The 22,157-nt window shown below is 41.4% G+C and overlaps 2 protein-coding genes across 3 annotated transcripts in view; one reads left to right on the top strand and one right to left on the bottom strand.

Moving 5' to 3' along the window:
- Positions 1–500, bottom strand: part of rmp24 (ribonuclease MRP subunit p24) — a 45,584-nt gene extending 45,084 nt beyond the window's left edge. Inside the window, exon 1 of the mRNA XM_086192505.1 lies at positions 307–500. The gene's annotated coding sequence lies outside the window, so the exon portion shown is untranslated. The remainder of the gene's footprint in view (positions 1–306) is intronic.
- On the top strand, positions 324–22,157 carry galnt4 (polypeptide N-acetylgalactosaminyltransferase 4). Of its 2 annotated transcripts, none has more exons than XM_086192499.1 (11): positions 324–488; positions 3,997–4,448; positions 7,253–7,422; positions 9,274–9,463; positions 9,610–9,795; positions 10,693–10,810; positions 14,181–14,357; positions 16,230–16,361; positions 17,673–17,783; positions 20,040–20,192; positions 20,531–22,156. In XM_086192499.1, exons 2-11 carry the CDS (start codon positions 4,063–4,065, stop codon positions 20,660–20,662), a joined length of 1,755 nt encoding a protein of 584 aa, XP_086048625.1. In that variant the 5' UTR covers positions 324–488; positions 3,997–4,062; the 3' UTR covers positions 20,663–22,156. The 2 variants fall into 2 exon arrangements, with proteins under 2 accessions (XP_086048625.1, XP_086048626.1); XM_086192500.1 differs by lacking the exon at positions 324–488 and adding an exon at positions 713–831 and having other exon boundaries at positions 20,531–22,157.

Here is a 22,157-nt window from a genome sequence, read left to right as displayed (position 1 = left end):
AGAATTGATACATTAAATACTCAGGTCAATTCAAATTCCCACTCATTATCAAATGATACTTATACACAAATGGTCACATAAAGTAGCACTGTTTGTTTATATTCCCCTTAAACTCTGCTGCTCCACCACTTATCGAACGCTTGATTAGCAAGATAAACAATTAACAATTGTTGTGTGGATTATCAATTATAACTTATTAATTAGTTAATGGAACATCTGATATCCATTGCAAATGCTTCACTCGATTTCAGACATAATGATGAACTCAAATACACTGTGTTTGACTTTTATTTTGAAAGGTCCTACCGGGGAGTGTCGCTGTTATGGCAGACTTGGTGCCGGTCAGACGACCAACGTGGAGCAGGGGATGTGGGTATGCTGACATCTGCAAGGCAGTGGTTTAACTGGAAGACAACCACAGTCGGCCCGACAAAAAAACGGCCTCACCAGCCTCGCAGACACTCCGAGACATGTAACTTGTTGTCAAGGTAAATAATATTTTAGTAACGACGCCATTTTATTTTTTTGAAAGAAAGCTGCTTTTGTAAGTGCATCGTACGCTCTGTCCGAAGTATAGTTTGGTCATTTTAAAACCAGAGTTTACAACTTTATTTGCTGACTTTCTTGCTTGTTTACCAGTACAGTCACACAGTTAGACGGCGGGTTAATAACTTAGCAACTAGAATAAAGCCAGGTTAAAAAGGAAAAGACGTCATTGTGTGGCTGGTTGTTTGTATTAGATGTCGTCGGGGAACTTCTCACTCATCCTCTCTCGCGCTGCTCTACGTATTTAAAGAGGCGTTCATGGACATCAGATCAAGTCAATCTTTGGTAAAAATTTCATTTTGAGCCTTACATTGATTCAGTTTGATCTAGACTTGTTGCTTAACTGTGAGCGCGTTGACTGTTGCTAACGTCACACTCCTGACTGAGACGCATTTCCTTCTGTCGCCAGATTTCTGGTGAGTTGTAAACGACAAGGATATTGTCTAAAAGATCGATAGACTTGCTCTGACGTCGGGTGTTGCTATGAACACGAGAGAATTTTGCTTTCATTTTTTTTTTAAACTACACTTCAGCAAAGTCTTGTACAACATGGTTCGTGTTTGTTAGCTTTATTTGGATGTGCGGGATGACAAAGTGATGAGGTGACTGAGTCCCTCCTCACAGCTCGGCTCCCTAAACTCTGATTCTCAGTCCTGCATACACGAATTCGAGCAGTTTATGTTGTTGAAAATAGTCCCGTCTTGTGTCTGAAATGGGTTTGTGTGGAGAGTTGCTTTAAAAAAAAAAAAAAAATTTTCTTAGACTGCTGTTTTATGTAACCTGGATAACGCACCCTATTTTTCCTAATGAGGAAATGAGCCATAAAGCAGCGCACACACACACACACACTGTTCATTCCAGTTTAACCATGGAGAGCAGTGGAGTCTTAAACGTCATTGAACATCGGAGACCAAAGTGACCCCAGCATCACATTATTTGTTTATTTTTTGTAGTTGCATCATAAATTATTGACTGTTTTTGTTGTTGTAGGAGCATGAAGCACATATTGCAGCTTATCTTGTGCATCCTTTTAGTTTCATCTGCACTCAGCCAAAAAGTGGGGCATGATTTAAGCTTCATCTTAAGCCCTCTGTCCCATCCGGCTCTATCCAAACAGCCCCCTCACTAAGGCTATCGGATTCAGGGAGAGTGGAAGGTGTGATGGACAGCCAATAAAGGGGGTTTTGTCTGCAGGCGTCTCCATTTTGTAATGTCAGGACTCCCAAGTCCTCTGGCCAGGGCCCAGGCTGGAGTGAAAGGGCTGTGCTGCTGCCTTGAAGGACTCCAGTGTAAATTGAGTTCCCTTTGACGTTGAGACTACACAATGCATCGTAGATTTATTTGTCTCAAAGGAAAATGCTTGTACCCTTGTTTTCCCACATGATTTTTCTCAGAAGCTACACAAACTGTTGGAATGATTCACTGGTTCTGATAGATTTATAACATTGGCAAATGTGTTCTGGTGAGAAGAAAGGCTTTGTGTTTGTCTGTTCTTGTGTAAATATTCAACTCTACCTTTTGTGCAACATATTATAGGAGAATTTAGAAATATTATTCTTGCATTATTATGGAGTACTCATGGGTTGGAATGTATAATGTTGATGTGTTCCCTTGGCGAGCTGGTCTATTTAGGTTGTGTGTCCTCAGTGAGCTTGTGAATTGAGGCATAAATAATTTTTCTCAGATTTGAACTTGTAGGTGAACATTTTAACTTCAAAGCTAAATATCTAAATGTAAATGCAAGACATTACTGCGTATGTGTCTGTATGTACTGTATAGCTCTGCCTCAGTTAACTTAGTAACCGTTCATCCCACAAGCCTGGGTGTGCGCACTGCTGGTTCCTCCAGGAAGTGCAGTGCAGCATTTGAAGTCTGTCAAAGCAGATTTGTTATCAGGATGATTGAGATTAAAATCTGAACGCTCAGGTCATAGTCAGATTATCAGGCAGGATTCATGATGTCACATAACCAATGGTCTAACCCCTCAAACAATAGGTACTGCTCTAGCGTACTGCTGGCGACATGACGGATTTACAACAAATGCTGTAGAGAGGTCGTGTGGGAAAAGGAAGTTTGAGGTTCCCTGTTGGAACTGCTACCTCTGATTTGAATTGAAATTGAAAGATCTGAAAGTAGTTGAACACCTTCTGAGTCTGATCTCATCCACTCTGGCCTTCAAGTAGTCAAGTCAATTAAATGCCCTTAATCTTGAATGTGAATAATAGATGATTCCTAGATCAATGCAGCGATTCGGATCCGTGACAGAAATGAACGGTCTCTTGCTTGGCCCACCCCTCTACCACCATTCATCTTCAACTTTAGCTCAGATAACCAGTTGAAAATGAGAGGTGGCAGGGAGGACGTCCTACTTCCTACTTGAAGTTTCGGGTGGATGAGATCAGAATCTGAAGCTGTTGGACTATTTTCAAATCTGTGTAACTAAAAAGGTTGACATTTTTCTCAGTGACCCTGCAAGTGATATACTCCTCTCTGTGATGGGACCAGCCTGTATGAAGTATTCTGCAGGTCTCATTTTATTAATCAATATATAGTATGTAAATCAAACAAGGGTCATTTTATGTAAATTAGGGCCTGACCGATATGGATTTTTTTGAAGCTGATGCCGATTATTTGAGGGAAAAAAAATCTAATAACCGATTAATCGGCTGATTTTTTTTATTAGATTTTAAAATTGTATTGATTTAGGTAACATATACTTAATTTTATATATATATATATATATATATATATATAAACAAATGGCTGCTTTTGAGCCTTTCAGACTTCTACAAAGGAAATTAATCTCAAATCCTTTTTATTGCTGAAGCAAACAGCATATTTACACAGTAGCCATAACAACCATGAACCCTTAGCTTTTTAAGATAATAATAATAATAACAATAATAATGTGCAAAACAGTGATTCTAACATCCAACTATTTTATTCATCATCTCACATCTTTGAAAACAATGAAAAAACAACTGCAAAAGAATGAGGTATTTTGTGTGGGGCAAGAATTCTAAGAACAAAATTAAAATCTTCACAAGCCCCTCCTGAAAGTCAAGGCACCATTGGTGGTGGTGTTTTTGTTTTGTTTTTAAAATAAAGTGCAAACAATAAAGTTAACGTACAACTTTTTTGCTCATCTTACATCTTTGAAACAAACAACTGCAAAAGAATAAGGTAGTGTGGGGCAAGAATTATAAGAACAAAATTAAAATATTCACAAGGCCTTCCTTTCAAAGTGAAACCATGTCTTATTCCCGGCATTTTATTCTGAAAAAAATCGTCAATTATCGGCCAGTTTAGGCCGATTACCGATTATTCTCAAACGGGCTATAATCGGCCGATTTAATCGTCCGGCCGTTAAATCGGTCGGGCCCTAATGTAAATGTCTGCTGCATGATTCTGACTTGTTCAACTTTGTATTTCTTTGTTTCTCTTCTCCAGAGTCTTGTGTCCTGTAGGGCACCCTGACATTCAACTGGTGGCGGTGCCTCCCTGGGGCCTGCCATCATGAGGGGACGCTGCTCTCGAAAACTGGGTGTCCTGGCAAAGGCTGTCTTCTTCCTGTGGTTGCTGTGGCTTGGCTATCTTCTGTTAGCACGGTCCTCTTTCCCCTCATTGTCCCCAGAGGAAGAGGAAGATATGGACCGCAGTCGTCTGGCGCGACAGCTCTCCAGAGAGGAGAGCGGGGCTGACAGGCAGCTGTCTAGACCCCTCTATGTTAAGCCCCCACCAGACAACAATGCGCCGGGGGAGTGGGGTCGAGCCACACACCTCAACCTCAGTCCTGATGAAAAGAAACAGGAGCAGGACAGCGTGGAACGCTACGCCATTAACATCTATGTCAGCGACAAGATATCCCTCCACCGGCACATTCAGGACCACAGGATGTACGAGTAAGTAGAACAAAAAAGGCAACTCACACCAGAATGACCCATTAGTCACTTGCTGACTAATAGTCCATGGCTTCAGTTGGCTTCAATAATGTTTTTTCCACAAATCACTTTTATTGTTTATTTTCTCTGAGATTTTTACCAAAAACACACATGCATTTCTGGCCTTGGATGCTGCATGGAGGTGATAGTGATTGTACAGCTGTGTGGGGGATACAATAGAGATTAAGTTAAGCGCTTTACTGGATTCACTTTTCCAGTAACGACTAGAAACAAGAAGAAGAGGTCTTATGCCTTATTGAAGCTGGTGTTAGCAGTTCTCTGAGTTCTTGTCCACCTCTATTCCCTGCAGAGCCTCCATTCCCTGCAGTGATGTTGGCAGTCCAGTATGATGATGTCTTTTATTAGAAGCACCTCCTTTCATCTTATCATTCTCCAGCTCGCCTACTAATGAAAGCCAGATGTGGTATTCATCAATGGGTTGGAAGTCATAATTTCATTGTGTTTCTGAGCTCTGGAGTGTATCAAAGGAGCGAATATTAGTTGCACCTTAATCACGAGCAATACACTCTTAATTGTCTTGTTTGGGATTTTAAACTATAGACAGAATCTCAGAGGTTTGCCAGGTGAAAATGGAATAAGCAGTTTTATTGGCAAGGCAGTGACTGTCCAAATTTAGTTTGATAAAATGCTTTGATCTTGTGGCTGGGCTGAGAAAAGTGCCTGCATTGCTGAAAGTCAAATTCAAAGATAATGTTCAAAAAAATACGTATAAATAGAGAAAGATGTGGTTATCAGGCCTGAGCATAAAAGCATTCTGTGGCAGCATTTTGTGGATATTTTAAAAGATCCTGTGGTACACAAACGCAGACAGGCACAATCTATTTTTCATTTTCTGCTCAATCTAATGTTTGGGTTAGCAGTTTTGAAGCTGACAGGTGGACAGTGTGTTAGCAAGGATCTAGAACTAGGAACAGGAACTAGAATTCGTGCTTTGTTCATCCACATTTGTATGAAGATTTCATCTTGGTATGAAATTCTATCATAATAGAAGTGTTACAGTGTTATTGAAGGTGCATTTTGTTTCTAATCAGGACAAGCCAGTGCTTCAGAACAACAGGGCGCAGTTTATTCACAGAAAGTGTCATTAGAGGAAGGAAGGACATGCTTTCTTCCTTAGCATGAGTGGAGGGGGAGCTTTTGGTTCTGACAGAGGGAATGACATTGCTGAAATAACGGAGGCTGGTGCCTGCTGTTCCCTAGGGCTGTTGAATTGTCTCTCACTCTGGCTGGTTGAAGAGCTCCAGAAGAGATTGTTCCTATTTCTCCATAAAGCTGGGCACACACACGACAGGAAAAAAAAAATGTAAGCAGTAGAACAAATGAGTCTGGATGTAAAAATGATGTGGGAGACGTGGTCACCAGGGGTTGTTGGTTCTCACCAGTGAGTCTGCCAGCAGATCGGGAGGGTTACATTTGGATCATAACCCCATCCCACTGTCTTAATACCTGGGGTGCACACTACACAGGGCCGATGCTAGACTGTGTGCCTTGCTTTAAGTTGTTTAGTTGTTTGTTTTTACACAAATCAATGACCAAACTTGACCATTCAACACCATGGAAGGTCAGTATCTCCAACACTGAAACTGGAGAAAAACATTGCTGTTTCACCGGGTACTGAAGTATGTGCTCTTGTGACAACCATAGACAAAAGGGACCAGTTGTAGCTTGTTCAGGCAAAAAATGAACCCTTTAAAAACAACATTTTTCAGAAATGTGACAATGTTCAACTTATGTTTTCAGCAACAACAAAAAAAACATTTTTATCTCTTAAAGGGTTGTAGTTACTGACTACAAAATCATATCTATGAGACAATTGTCATTCTGTTAAAATCTGCCACAGCTGAACCCCTCATGATAACCTGGTCGGGCACAATTGTGCTGTGTGTCATTTTTGCATTAACAGATCCTGATTATAAGACTTTTTCTTGGTTAATATTTTTGGCCTGTGGGCTCAGCAGCACAGCATCATTCACAGATATCAAACAGCTCAGCAGTTGGCCTCATGTCTAGCAACACTGTGAGCAAATGTCCCATGCATGCCCAGGATGATGTATTTGAAGGTAGTTGTTTGTAGTGTTTAGCATCCACTCCATAATTAGTTTCCCCATGGGGGCTTATTTTGTGGCAGTCTCTCATCATGAAACTCTTGCAGCACTGGAAACTCAGAGCTTCAGAGGGAAATGAAACAAGCTGAATTGATTGCTCCTCAGCAGCACCAGAGGATAATGTATTCCTCTCGATCCCAGCCCAGCTCCAGCAGCGTCATAGATGTGGGATGGGCTTCACGCTACAAAATTGCCAAAAGTCATTCAACCTTTGCCAAAGTGTGGCTACAGTCACTGCATCACAAAAATAGAGCTCCCTGGGAGAAAAAAAGCTCTCATGTTTCCCTTCCATGTCTCCTTTTGAAGTTGGTCTCCACACTCTTGGACACTTACTTTTATCTAGTTTTTCGCCTGTCCTCTCCTTGCTTCATGTGTGTTTGCTCAGGATTCTGTGGTCTCTCCCCGAGCACTGCTGTGGTATGTTGCTCATTGGTGTGGTACCCTCCCCACCCCCATCTTTATGACTGCCTAATGACTGCCATCTGGATTTAAACCAGACATATTATTTCCTGGAGCTGGCACGTTTAAAAAATACTTCTATAAGTTCATGTAGGAAACCATTTTACATGTATACTTATGTGTATTATTACTTGTGTCTGCTCTGTATCTTCCTTCATGCCACCCACAATAATACCTCAGATGTCGAAGTAAGAAGTTTGACTACAGGCATTTACCCACCACATCCGTGATCATTGCCTTCTACAACGAGGCCTGGTCCACCCTGCTGAGGACTATTCACAGTGTCCTGGAGACCACGCCTGCCATCCTGTTGAAAGAGATCATCCTAATTGATGACTACAGTGACCGAGGTCTGAAGCTCTACAGTCATAAATACACCAATGTGTCATTTTGTGTCTGGAAAAAAAAAAAAAAAGTTGCTCAGGCTTAGAACAAAGAGGACTGACAGTCTTGGCCTTGTTTAGTGTAGCGGACAGATAAAACCTCTGTTGTTCCTGGATCTGTGTCACATTGACAGGCTACAAGGAAGTGTAACAAGAAGGTGCTATATAAAGAATGAGGATACTGTCTATGGCACAAAGAATACATAACATCTCTGAATATTTTCCAGAAGTAAAAAGTAAGACTTCTTCAAAACAAGATGGAACAGAATGTTTTGTGTGTGGGTTTTTTTTTTTTTTTTAGTTTTTTTTTTTAGTTACCTTTAGATGGAAACTGGATGTTTCCAGGTAAGTGTTTTAAAAGTTAAAATGCATGACTACGCGGATATTGCTGTGAGAAAGATCTTAGATTCTAATTGCTGAGATGTTTTTTTGTTATTGTGTCATATTCTCCATCTGCTCCAGTGTGTGTGTTTATATCTGTGGGAATGTTGAGGTTTTGCTCTCATGGCAGTAATTGTTTTTCAGGCCATTTTGTATTTAAATCAGAAACCACTTGGCAAGTGCGTACCTCCACCAAGGTATTATTACATCCTTAGATATGGTTTCAACTCCAAAATTGATTTTTCCTAAACGGAAATTCTGTCATCCCACCAAACTCTTACCCCAACTTTTAGCGGTTTCTGACTGTCAGATAGACCATTGTTAGTGAGCCCAGTACTTTCCTGGTGAAGGTAAATAAAAGTCACCTTTGCAACATCATTGGTGGTTCCACTAATGGGCCTTCTGAGTTTTCAACTGCATCCCACAGTCTTCCTCAGCGCTGAAGTCTTGTCGGTTCTAAGTGAATTAGTATGAGTCTGAGTGTGTCAGAGACATTACGCCATAAGGATGATTTCAGGCCTTACTGAGCTGCCATGACATCATTTCCTCTCCTCCAACCACATGGAATGTGAGACATGTCAGTCCCAAACTAAACCAGTTGCTGCAGACCAGACTGGTTTTGCCGGGCCTAACACACAAAGGCCAAACAGTTTGTTTTTAGCCTCTATTGTGAAATTTGAGTGCATTGTGAAATGTGTTCAGAAGTAGTAGGTGTTTGCTCTTGCTGCTGCTGCTGGTTTTTTTTTTCTTTTCTTATTTTTAGTCCTGCATCAAATGTCCGTCATTCAATCATCCTCATTCTGTTTTTATTGATTCTGGCTTTCGTTTAGCAAAAGCATTTAGCCTTGTCTTAGAAAAATAATATATAACTATTTTTGTCTCATTTTATTCTATTAATGTGTCTCTTGGGATGGGAGCAGATTTTCATTAAGTTTAGTCTTGGTCTTTTGACTAAAATGCATTTTAATTTTAGCCAAATTTCCATGTTTCTATTGTGTACTATTTCTTGTTAGGTTTTAGTCAACCAACCTGATAAAGGGTATTGGAGGAATGTTTTAATGTAGTTTTTATTTAAAACTATTACTAAAGGTGTTCATGTCAACACCAATCTTCAGTTATCATTTTTTTTTATACTGGCAATGACTATAAAATAATAAATAAAATTCAACGTATTTATTGATTTCTGAGATTACATTTTTAGTTCCATCTGAGCCAGAATCGTCAAGTCTCTGTATTTTTAATTTATTCATCTTTACAAGAAGATGTCTTATTACATCTCATTAAAAAAAAAAATGCAAATCAAAAGCATTAGGCTACAGATCAGGATGGAGAAAAGTGCAATTAAGTATTGGACGAACATTTACCAGGTACATGAAGCAAGACTCCACACATACTCATGATGGCCATATGTATGTTTGCTTTTGTGTTATGTGATAGGCTACCTGAAATCCCAACTAGCGGAGTACATCAGTAATCTGGAGCGTGTTCGGCTCATCCGCACCAACAAAAGAGAGGGATTGGTTCGGGCCCGTCTCATTGGAGCTACCTACGCTACGGGCGATGTTCTGACATTTCTTGATTGCCACTGTGAGTGTGTCCCTGGATGGATCGAGCCTCTGTTGGAAAGGTGAGTTGGCCGTGTTAGGCTTTTCCGAAACATCTAAACCAAAAATGAAGAAGTGGTAGAATATGTGCAAAGTCATGGTGAATACACTGAAAGCTGTGCTCCCTCCCTTCTCACTGCACGTTATTCTATCTCTACTGTTTCATTAGGATTGGACAGAACGCCAGTACCATCGTGTGTCCTGTTATTGACACCATTGACTGGAACACCTTTGAGTTTTACATGCAAACAGATGAGCCAATGATTGGTGGTTTTGACTGGAGACTCACCTTTCAGTGGCACTTGGTCCCCGAGGTGGAACGCGAGAGACGCAAGTTGCGTATCGACCCTCTCAGGTGACAGCGCGATACTTTACAAGATCTCTTCACATGGGAGCAGGTTGTAAATGAAGAAGTCCTGGAAACGCAGAGGGTGTATGTTCCGGCACGGAGCACATCGGACAGCGATTAGGCACAGGTTGCTCTGTTACAGCTGAACAAAGCTGTCATCACAAACAAAGCACCAAATAATAAGAGCATTCACAATAATCACTCATGACCATCGTCTGTTTACGGCTCATTAACTGTCTCCTCACTACTCTGTTGTTTGCCTTCTGCATGCAGACTACTACAAATTAAATTAGGGCCAAAAGTTGTACTTTAAACCCATAAAAGTAGGCAAGCTTAACCAGATTATCTGACATGTTGTCTGTTTGTTGATCTGATTCTGTTGTAGGATCAGTGCTTGTGGTACACACAAATAAAGTCCTCCATGGGAGACCAATTTATCAGCTTAGCACATGCGAGTGTGGAGCTCTGCTCTTGAATGCAGCACTCACTTATTTTTTTGCCATTTCTTCTTGCAGTACACTTTAACAAGATTTGAGTCAAATCACCACCACCACCACCACCCATTTATAGATCCACCCTCTGACTTTGTTCTTCCCATTTTGTTTTGGAAACAGCAGATTGCAGTTCCTCGCTTTTGTTATCAACTTTTAGGCGCCGACACCTCAAGCCAATGCTTGCTGTCAGCTGGGTGTGTTGAGGTAGCAACCACAACTAAATGCAATGCAAATTTTGGCGGTGCAACAGTTGCGCGTTGTGAAATTGTCTGGTCTAGGCTGTAGTAACCATTAGGCTACAACTTCAGCATGATTCATCGCTTTGGTATTGCTGGTCTTTAAAGACATGTCTAAATACATGACTATTGCACCATGATCAAATGATTGGAGCGTCTTTATTTTGTTCCAGGTCTCCTACCATGGCAGGTGGATTATTTGCTGTGAGTAAGGCGTACTTTGAGTACCTTGGCACCTATGACATGGGCATGGAGGTGTGGGGAGGAGAAAACCTGGAGCTCTCCTTCAGGGTGAGTTTTGCATGGTTCCCGCATTCTGGAGTACACAAATGAGATTTTCACCTCTGCAACCTCAGTGTTGAGCTTGATAAAGATCAGCTGGCATTTAATCGACATGTTTTTGTCATTGTGTGTACCTCACATCCTGTCAGCTAAAAGCCTGTGAGTAGTTATTGTGAAAGAGACACATGTCATTGTTGATCAGTCAGCACAGGCATTTGAAACTGCACCCTGATATTGGCTGATACCTCCTGGTGACATCCGTGTCACTCTTCACTTGTCAAGCAGCAATCAAAATCGCCACAGATTTGAGGATATGTGTGAATTAATAGCAGGAGAATGCGAGTCGTAGGTGTTGTTAGTTGTTTGTGTATGTGTGTGCCTGATTTATAGTGTGTGTGCGATTGCAGTATGGAGATGCATGGGCTGTTCCCTGGAGTGATGGGTTATGCATGGGGAAACAAAAATGCCTCACACTGGGACTTTTTGCAATGCATAATTTATGCTGAGTGAATTGGATTTTCAGCTCCATTTTTTGTTTCTTTTTCGGAATGCTAAAAATCATGGTGTGGAGTGAAATGCTAAACGAATTAGGGTGGAAGCAGCTGTCACGTATTGATGATGCAACAAGTAATGGCTTTGTTAGAAACTTTAAAATGGCTGTCAGCAATAAAGAAACATTGAGTTCTCTCCATCATTAGATATCAAAAGGGTAAAAGATTTATAAATGTTATATTTTAAAAAATTAACATTACAATGAGAGGAGTTAGGTTAAAAAAAAGCACTTTCCTTATTTTCCACAAGGATTCCCCTGTTATTATTCATATTTTACTTTATCATTTATGTCTTTTATGATTTGTACAACATTGTCAAGGTAAAAGTTCACCAGTAGACCCCAGCACTCAACAGAGTTATTTCAAGCAACTGAGGAGGACCACTCAGACTTGCCTTGCTTGCCAATTTCATAGTTCATATTTTATTTAGTTTCTTAGCTTAGTGTGGCTTTTGTTTAATTTTGCAAAAAACAAAACTGAGTTGAGTAAACAATCAATGATATTTTTAAGATAAGTCTTCTCTAGATATGTTTATCAGGATATGCAACTTAAATGAACTTTAGATCAAAGGTTAAGTGGTTGCCCTAACATGCTCTCCCTCTATAAGTGTGATGTAATATAATGCCTGTGGATATACAGTATGATAATGATTTTGTCTTGTGTAATTAGAACATAGTGCAGCCGTGCATTTAGAAATTCCTTGTAAACAACCATTCATTCTGTAAGGGTGTTATTTCCACGGTGAAGGAACAAGCAATTATGCAATGCAAATTGATTCCATAAATCCGAACTGTATTCAAATGCTATCCTATGCTGAACAAGAAGCCTCAGTTGAAAGAGGGGTGGAATTTTCATGCTGCAAATGAATTTAAGGGCTTTGTTTGTTTCTCACAGAGGCTCTCAAGGATAGTGTCGGTAGCCACACATGTCATAGTTGCATTTGAATCAGAGGATGATCACAGTATTTTTAAACCTGGGCCCTTCTCTCCTTTTTTGGTGTCTAAATGATTAATGAGGACAAAAATTGCTGGGTTTGGTCCTGTATGGAGTGCCAACGCTGCACTGGGGGAAGAAAGAGCTTGTTTTTGCCACCGAGGGAGTCTGACCCTCTACAGAGATTGACATCTGTCTCACATGTAACATGGTTCGCTGTGAACTCTGGAGTTAGAGATGCAGGAAGACAAATGTAAATGTGACGGTTCTAGAAGGCTGTCAAGGGAAGAGTGGAGGAATCAAAAACTAGAAACAGCGCATCAAACGCTTGCATGAGGTCTGCCTGTCACAATGGCCCTGATCATTGACCACCAACATTTTTTTTTCCCCATGTCATTTTTTAAGTCTCAGTGGACATCTGTGGCAAACTTATAGAAAGCCCCTCAAGGCAATCCAGAGATAAGGTTCATGTGAGGTAACAGAGACTTTTATCATCTAAATCTTCAGTTCATTCTGTTCCATTTTTTTATCTGTGCTAATCTTTTGAACCAAACAAGACTAGGTGGAATGTAGTAAATGGCTTGACACATGGTCACCGTGCCAAAATGTGGATAAATCTTGTACAGATAAGTTCTTAGGTGGGTCCACAATGTGTACTCCTGGATATACTGTATCTCCAGCTCTTTCCTGCAGTGGTCCTGTAATATTCTTGGGTATAATTGGAAGGTGGAACTGTTCTGTCCTGCAGAGCTCTGACTCCCAGGGCTCCACATGTGTTCGGGATATTGCAATTAGCTCCTCAGGCACCTTACACACACGTGTAACTGCCCCCCCCCCCCCCCCCACACACACACACACACAGGCTATCACAGCTCTTAGTTAACATGTATTAGTACACCTTCCCATTTACTTACCATCCCATTGTACTTTCTACATGGTGGAAGAACACAATCATCTCTTGGTGTTTTGCAGTTTTTCAGGGGGTGTCGTATTGCTCTTCTTCTCTGGAGAACTTTTCTGAAAGATCCTCAGTGGATCAACTCAAAACCTGAACGAACTCGCATCAAAGAGAAACCTGATTGGCAACAAGCAGCTTTGATCACATGCCTTCTGCTTTCCCCCAAAGAGTGTGTGTGTGTGTGTGTGTGTGCGCGCGCGCGCGTGTGCACGTGCTAAAGCTCTGATACACACCAAGCATGTTAACACACACACACACACACACACACACCTGCTGTATGAAGCAGTGAACTGTAAACATTCCCAGTTTTGATAAAATTATATTAAAGTCTTTCATTGACATTGAACTCAGTTGCGTTTGCATGGGATTTGCTCAGGAAAAATATCATCATCAAAAATGAACCCGTTTACCCCAGGTGCTGGAAGACGAGACACGCTACTGGGTGTTATCCTATCAATTCATCTTTATTTAATGAATTTCAATATCAATGTAAAACAATCTTAGTGTGAGGGGAACCCAGCAATATGGGGCTCCTCTGGGTAATCCTGGTGTCAAGCTGCTGGAATAATCCTTCGCGGTCAATGTTTGATACCTGAACTCCAGTACAGACTCATAAATAACAGCCACAGAGCCAAAGGTCATTGTTGTGACGTTAGCATGTGGTACAGAGTATACAAATGAAGAAACACTGCTCTCCATCGTAACAACTCTCCATTATGATGTCCATGCTGCTTTTAGGAGCAGTTCATGCCTGGCCTCTGCTTTAACATTGACTCAACATTTGTCAATTCATGAATATTCCAAAATGGATCAATGAATATTAAGATATACATTATGTGTACAAGGATTAGGCTTGTTTGCAATTTACATTTCAGAAACTGTTAAAAAGGTACTGAGGATGATTTCTTACCTGATGTATGGTGTGACCCCCCCTTAGGTGTGGCAGTGTGGCGGCAGTCTGGAGATTCACCCCTGCTCTCATGTGGGTCACGTGTTCCCTAAGAAGGCCCCTTACGCTCGACCCAACTTCCTCCAGAACACTGTGCGAGCTGCAGAGGTTTGGATGGACTCGTATAAACAACACTTCTACAACCGGAACCCTCCGGCCAGAAAGGTGGGTCACCACACTGCAAGTCTTGAATCATATTTGGATGAATAGACTCCGTATGCATTGAGCGTTGTTTTAATCGGTTCTTTACATTTGTGTTGTTACCTGCGTGTTACACCTTATTGCACCATGTTAATGCAGAACAGAGCTTTTAATCTTAATATTTCATGATTCACCTGTCGTGGTGTAAGCGCATGATGAAACCCTGCCAGTTTGTCGGGGTCAGACGTATGCATGTGTGAGGCCCAACACGCGTGTACATATGATGCCTCTCACGTTCAACGTATTGAGCGGCATCAAAAATTAATGTCAATCTCAATTTCAACGATCTAAAGGAAAACATTTATAATTAATGTCAGGGATCTTTGATCAAAAAAGAAATTACCTGGTCAGGGGGACATTGAATACATCACCGCCAGACCAGGTGACAGCCTCTAATTTATCACACCGCTGCTGCTATGATAGATGCTAACAGAGCACCAGATCCAGACAGATAGATGACAAGCTCACTGTCATCCAGGGTGTTGGTTGCTTGTTGTTAAACCAGCACGAATCTTCTGTCCTTGATTTGTAGATTTAATTTGAAAGGTCTGTGTAAGAAGATTTCACGGCAGATTAAAAATGGTTTAAATCTCATTACCTCCACCAAGGAGGCTATGTTTGTCAAATTGTTTTTCTGTCTGTCAGCAAGATGATGCAAAAACTATGAGGCTGATTATCAGCAAAATAGTCAGAGGGGTGCATAATGGTCCAAGGAAGAACCAGTAAACCTTTGGGGCAGATTATTCTCTGCACCAGATAACAACAAGAAATGACGTGTTAGATTTACGTTCTCATGTCCTCCAAGATCCTTCTCAGAGTTGGTCAGAAACACTTGCAGATTTTGAGTTTTGTTAAACAGTGTTACCGTGGCGATGCAGCCAATTTCTGTATTTTTTCATAGAAGAGGAGGCCGTGGTAACTGGACACCACATGATCAGATCTTTTCCAACTTCATACATTTGATAAAGGTCAAGACCTGAAGACACCGACAAGCTGAATTTAAGTCAAAGTGCCATCTAGTGACACGATGTAGGCTTGACGTGACAAACATCATCAAGTTTGACACGATTGTGTTGTCGTCACCTGGTGTACAGCTTAATAATGCATCGTGAATGTGTGTTCTTGAGCGCTACCTAGTGGACCCAGAACTATTTGCACCAGTGTACGCGTTGTCTGCCACATCATACAAAGTTCTCAGTTTTCTCATACAAAGTTTTCTTGTCTAGAATTTTTAACTTTGTGATTGAAATACTTGAGCGTTTCTGTGAGACCATGTATTTACATTTTCCGCTCCCTGGCAGCACCGAGGTCTAAGGTGTGGGAATATTTGCCAAAGGTAGTGTTCCTTCAATGAGCAAACATGGCTATCTATAATATGCACAGGAACCTTGACCAGTCTAGTTAGTTTCCTGCTGATGTCATTAGGTCCTGGTTGTAGAGTGTGAGGGATTCAGCCATTTAATCCAGAAGGTAAATATTAAGGGTGAGTGTTTGTGAAAGTGTTGCGTGTGTGAAAGTGTGCACTCATCAGCAGAAGCACTGATGAGGGAATGATTCAATGAAGAATTTTGAAGAATTATTATTTTTCTCATTTTTATTTCTTGTTACTTACTGTTACTTATTGATATTCCTCAAACACACCAAAAAAATCTCAATTCAACCCCCTCAAGAACTGTGTGTGTGTGTGTGTGTGTGTGTCTGTCTGTCTCTTACAGAGCCAACCCAAAGTCAAAACTCTGATATGAATTGATGTTATGTCAGTAGGAGGTATAAGTGAAGCATCCTCTGCTGACAGCCAAATATGACTTCATTATCATTGTAACTTCTCTCTTACAGGAGACGTATGGAGACATATCAGAGCGGCTGCTGTTGAGGGAGCGGCTAAAGTGCAATAGTTTTGACTGGTATCTGAAGAACATCTACCCTGACCTACATGTGCCTGAGGACAGGGAAGGCTGGCACGGGGCTGTGAGTGTCTGCCATTCATGTCCGTCTCATTATTTATTCTGTTTCTCTTATGTAGGATCAGTGTGAACACCACAGATCATAAATGCTGCAGAAAGTAAGAAAGCGCTGCTACTGCAAATGTTGTGCTTCCTTAATTTAGCTATTTTGAGTGTGAAACTGAGTGCGAGGCGGGGGTTACGGTATGGAAAAGTTGCAGTAGAAAATGAAAATCATGAATTAAAAGAGACATGGGCTTTCAAACAAATGTAGAAGAGTGACATGATCCAGACACCTGGAAAGTAATGAATTCTTTCCACAGAATTCCTGGAAAGCGATGATATGTCCACTCCTGGGATGCGTCCATCTCTGAAAGATGTCTCAGCGTACACAATAATGCCACTTGCCTCACAGTTGTGAAGCTTAAGTTGAGAGGGGGGTTCAGTCCAAAATCTGGAAGGGTATTGATGGATTTGTTTTTCTGCTTATTGGCACATAAGCTGGGGGGGGGGGGGGGGGGGGTAAAAAAAACAAGAAAATAAAATTTCAGGAAGGTGGAAATTTGGCACGATGACATGACAGCATAGAATGATGGGTAATCCATTTAGTATTGATTAATTAATAGGTGTGTAGATGTAGAAAACAGCAGGGGAAAGAATTCTACTTCACTGGATGAGTGAACATGGGAGCCAGTGTGGCGCTGTCCTGTGTGTGACCTTCGTGTCTGACTTAATGAAACCAATGAGAAACTCTTCCAAGAAGAAATTACAGATTGAGAAGACACTGTTGCTCTGTATTCTGATCTATAGGTCAATAATGTGCTGAGACAAACTAGAAAGGAAGCCAGTCCAGGCACTCCAGAATGCATGAGATAGAAGAAATAATTTATCAGAATATAGCAATGATTACAGCAGCCGACATGTTGCAAACATAACTTTGCAAGTCAATGCTGTGAATGTTAATGCCCGTGATTCATCTTGAAACCTTGACGATAATTTAATTTTAATGCCATGCCAAAGTTTGAATTCCTCTAATCCCGAATTAAAACATGCTGGAAAATACTGTCGAATTTGATTAGTCTGGTATTTTGATGCCCTGAGGGGCCTGTCTAGGTTCTTATATAATGTTGTTTTGTATATATTAGGTGGTGTCAAGAATTTACGTTTCCCTTTTTGTTTTTTCTACAAAGTCCATAGGCTATTATGCTAATGGTTTTTCTTTTTTTTAATTATTATTATTTGGCTACATTCAACCTAGTGTGATGTGTTTATTGTTGTTTTGTTCCTATTTTTGTTGAATAAATTTGATTAATATTCCTTATTCTCTTCTCCCCAGGTGCGGAGTTTAGGAATTCACTCCGAATGTCTGGACTACAACGCTCCAGAGCACAGTCCCACAGGGGCCCACCTTTCTCTGTTTGGTTGCCACGGCCAGGGAGGAAACCAGGTAGCCTTTGGATTTTCAAACCTTGTATTTATCAAAGTGTTTTTGCCCCTGTAACTGCCTGCAGAACTACTACTGAATCCTTCTGCAACTGAATGCATTTCAAATAGCGCTAACCTAGATCCCATCAATCCCGGGTCACTGTGGCTAAGTCTTTGTGGCGGCCATATTTGATTTTTGATTTTTACACAATACACTACTCCGTTGTTACTGTTTTATAATAACTCTGCGAAATTACTTAACTCACTGTCAGAATTTGATCCATTTTGTCCGATAATATTATGGTATTACTGGAAGAAATGCACGATTGTTTATACACATTGGCAAGAATGTCTCCGCATTCACCGTCGCCATCTAATGTGTGGTGGAGAGAGATCTACCTGGTCACAGTGAGCTTAGTGAGCGCTGTTTGAACTCTATGAAAGTGTTCTGATTTGTGGGACATTCATTTATACCAAAATATGATGCAACCTCCACGTGCTGTGGTGGATTATCTGCCCTATGATGTTGTGTTGTTTCACTGGTGATTTGTGTGGGGTGGTTCAATACTGGCACATTTGGCAGACACCGCTGGCATTTGAGGACAGCTGACCGCGCCTAGTGTTTCTCTCATTTCTCCAGGTCTGCTTTTCTCAGATATACATCTTCTGTTTTGTCACAACTTCACCACCTCTCTTGGCCAAGTTGGAGAGAAACCTTGAAATGTCAGCGCTCTCGCTAACCCCTTAAAATGAACTGCTGCACTTGATTCCCACCAGGAAATTGCTCTCCGCCGGCGTGTTCAGACCTAAATGTAATGAAGGAAAAAAAAAAAAGATTTGGCATCATATCCACACATGCCCCAAAATATCCTGCAATTGAATCACCGGTCGTTTTAAAGTGCCAAGCCCAGTGATGGATGGTTGAGCAGCCAGCAGATTATTTGTCCGTGAGGATGTATTTTTAATGCAGGAGTCTACTTTCTGTGAATCTCCGACCTACTTGATGTCTCTGATACCCCACTGGTACATTGCATCAGGTGTCCCCAGTCACAAAGATCCCCATGTGTGACTGAAAATCAATGTTTCAATAGCTCCCCTGCTGAAACAAAAGTCCAAAGGCCCTTCCAGCTTTCCCCTGTCTGACCCACATAAGAACCACCATTCCATTTAAAAGATACATGAGCCTTGCAGGTACAATGAATGGCACAGTCCAGGTAAATAAGTCTGAAGCCAGACACGGGGACCCCCAGTGAGTCTTTCATTAGAAACGACCATTGCGGGTCTGCGTGCTTGAAAGATGTATGAGATGTGAAGAGGAAGGTGGGGATGTATGAAGATGGATCACCTGACCTGAGCTGGGTTTAACTGGCAGGAGAGGGAGTGCTGTGTCCATTGTCCCTGTGGACTATGATGTTGGAATGACACTGAAGGGAGGGGGCTGATTGAGAGAGCCACAGCCCCGTCTTTACTGATGAGATCCCTTGACACATATATATCCAATGTTGGCTTATCCATGACCTGATCCAAAGGTGGAGAAAGAGAAAACATTTTTTTAATCCTACTTAAAAACGTGCTGATTGTGCCTGTTAAAAATCTTTCTGCACAAAGAGCGATTAAGGTAGAAGGGGAAATGTAGGGAAACAACTGTAAAGGAGGAGGAGCTGGGTTCTAATCTCTCACTCAGCTGATTTTCCACTCTGGTTGCTTCCTAAAGTAATTTATAAATGGCAGGAATAAAGAAAGAAAAGCACATTAATGATGTACTGTACATACTGAACTGGAAAGGAACACAAGACCATTTTTGGAAAATATGCTTATTCGCTCATCTAATAGAAGAGCCAGACAAGAAGATAAATACTGCTTCTCTCCTCTGTATGTGCAGTAAGAAGCTGATACTGGCTGACGGCGAGTTCGCTTAGCTTTAGCATCCCTCTGTCTTGTCCAATCAGCTTCCAGAACCTTTTGTTCCTGCTCTGTGTGCCAAACAGAAAAGGTTTCAAATCTTGGTTTGTATGAACGCACAACTGCTCTACTTATATTAATGCAGACAAAACTGTCTTTAGTGTATTTGATGGAGGAACGCTAACCAGCCTTCCCGCTCATTGTGCTAAGCTAACTAGCAGTCAGCTGATCTTTGTGGCTCACCAGCTCCATCCTGGACACAGAACAGAAGGCTATCTATTTTCTGGTCTGGCTCTGGGAAGGGTGGCAAGTACATTTGTTTCTCACGTCAGGGATGTGTTCTGTTAAAGTTGATCGCATTTTTGTCCTTCTCCAGTACTTTGAATTCACATCTCAGAATGAGATTCGTTTCAACTCGGTGACAGAGCTGTGTGCAGAGGTGCCTGAGGGACAGACGTCCATCGGGATGAGGCACTGCCCCCGCGATGGCGACCTCAAGCCATCCACTATCGTCTGGGAGTTTAGAAACGTAAGAAATCCCCACATCCACATCTCTCTGTTCATTTCTCTCCTTTTTATCATGCAAGCCTACACATGGCTCTGCTGGGTATTTAAATTTTGGAAAGTCTTAAATTTAATCTAAAATGTGTCTTTTGGTTTTAAATATAATTTACGTGTGCAGTTTATGATCCTAGGAAAAAGACGACTATAATTAATGTCCGCCCTCCTTTTTCAGAAGGGCTGTGAAATGGGGTTTAAACATTTCTCCAAGCAGTTTTAAATTTGCAGGAACCCTGCAAACACACCCATGTATTTATTGTTCAACTTCACACTCATTCTCATGCTACTTCTTCCTCCGTGTTTCAGGACAGAACCATCTACCACCCTCACTCAGACATGTGCATCACAGCCTACCGCACTTCGGAGGGCCGTACAGACACCCAGATGAGGAGGTGCAACCCAGGAGACAAAAGCCAGCAGTGGAAATTTGAGTGGTAGAAGGAGGAAGGAAGAATGTAGCAGGGAACCTCAAGTGACCTTCTTTGACCCTAGTGCAATTACGACAATGGATGTCTCCTCTGCTGCTCCCTAGTATCTCTCTATCTGTCTAAGTCTGCACTCCTTTTTAAGAGGAATGGCCTGTAAAGAAAAGGTGACGCGCAGTCCCCTCAAGCCAATGATTGAGCCAGTTCGGCGTTTTTATAATTATGTGAGTGACTGGATTGTAGCGAGAGTGAAGAGGAATTGCCAGGCGAGGTTTAATTGGTCTGACGTTCACGTTTTTATGTTGCTTTCATCGAAGTGCCTCTGCAACCGAAACGGAGTCCATCACACACCTGAGGTGGATTTGACTGCCCAGCACATGAAGAAGTGCCTTTCAAAGACATTAAAGCAATTCCTTGAAAACAAAATGAAGCTGCACTACAGATTGTTACCTTAATGGGCAATCAATATATAATATTATTAAATCCTGTTGAAAAATAAATGTTAGGGAAGGAGTGCTGGAAAAAAAAAAAAAGGAGAGGTGCCAGGAATGTAAGGTCAGCAGCATTTTTGCCCCAAACCAGTGGCTTCCTAACATGCTCCATCATGTGAGAGGAAAGTGGAGAGAGCACCATTAATTCTCTTCATGGAAGACTGCTGCCTGAAGAAGACTTGAAGCGTTCATTAGCATGTGTAGTAAGCTCAGTCACCCCACCACCACCCCCCAGACAGGAAACTCTTCTTTCCCGTTGTGTAAAACTAATAATGCCCTCTAAACTCACCTGTCACTGTGCCTTTGAAAGGTTGTCATCCTAGAAATATGTGCCGAAACGAATCGTGCCAGTGGATGTCAAATGTATTTAATGCTGAAACGACACTGGTTTGATGCACTTGATTTTATTTAGTAAATAGAAAGAGCCCTAAAGGGAGCGCCTGTTTGAATTAGTCCTTCAATTTGGCTGTGCCAGACATTTTTTATGAACATTCCTGTGAGTGTGCATGAGTGTGTGTGTGTGTGTGTTTGGGTGTGGGTGTGTAAACTGTACTTGAAATGGCATAAAAACACTCCTGTTCTGTTTTCTCCACCGACATCCTCGCCGGTGTCTTCTCCAGTGGGATTCAAGGACCATGAGATGCAGTGTAACTGTCATTGTTTGTCCTATTTGGTGAAGACTACATCTTACAGAGCGATGCTTGGTCTCTGTAGCCTTTCATGAATATGGAGTCACAGGCTACAGTGGATAAGATGGCTGGGTTTATGTTGCCTTTGTAATAATGTTGGGTTTAAGGGACCAGGTGAGGACTGTGCTGATATAAAGCACTTTTGAAACTACTGATGATGTAAAAGGGATGTTGATTACTTGACTTGGAGACGCGTTTGACTGGAATGAGATGGATGCTTCAAATAAGAATGAGAGAATTAAAAAAAAAAAAAAAAACTAACCACAGATTCCCACTGTTGTTTTTTGTACCATTACCAACTGAATATTGTATAATTTGAACACTTTAA

The sequence above is a fragment of the Aulostomus chinensis genome, chromosome 22 (assembly GCF_037954235.1).
Source record: "Aulostomus chinensis isolate RoL2024-O1b breed Wild chromosome 22, RoL_Achi_v1.0, whole genome shotgun sequence".
Classification (NCBI taxonomy): domain Eukaryota; kingdom Metazoa; phylum Chordata; class Actinopteri; order Syngnathiformes; family Aulostomidae; genus Aulostomus; species Aulostomus chinensis.
Note: the sequence above shows the minus strand (reverse complement) of the source record. Positions and strands in the feature narration are given on the sequence as shown.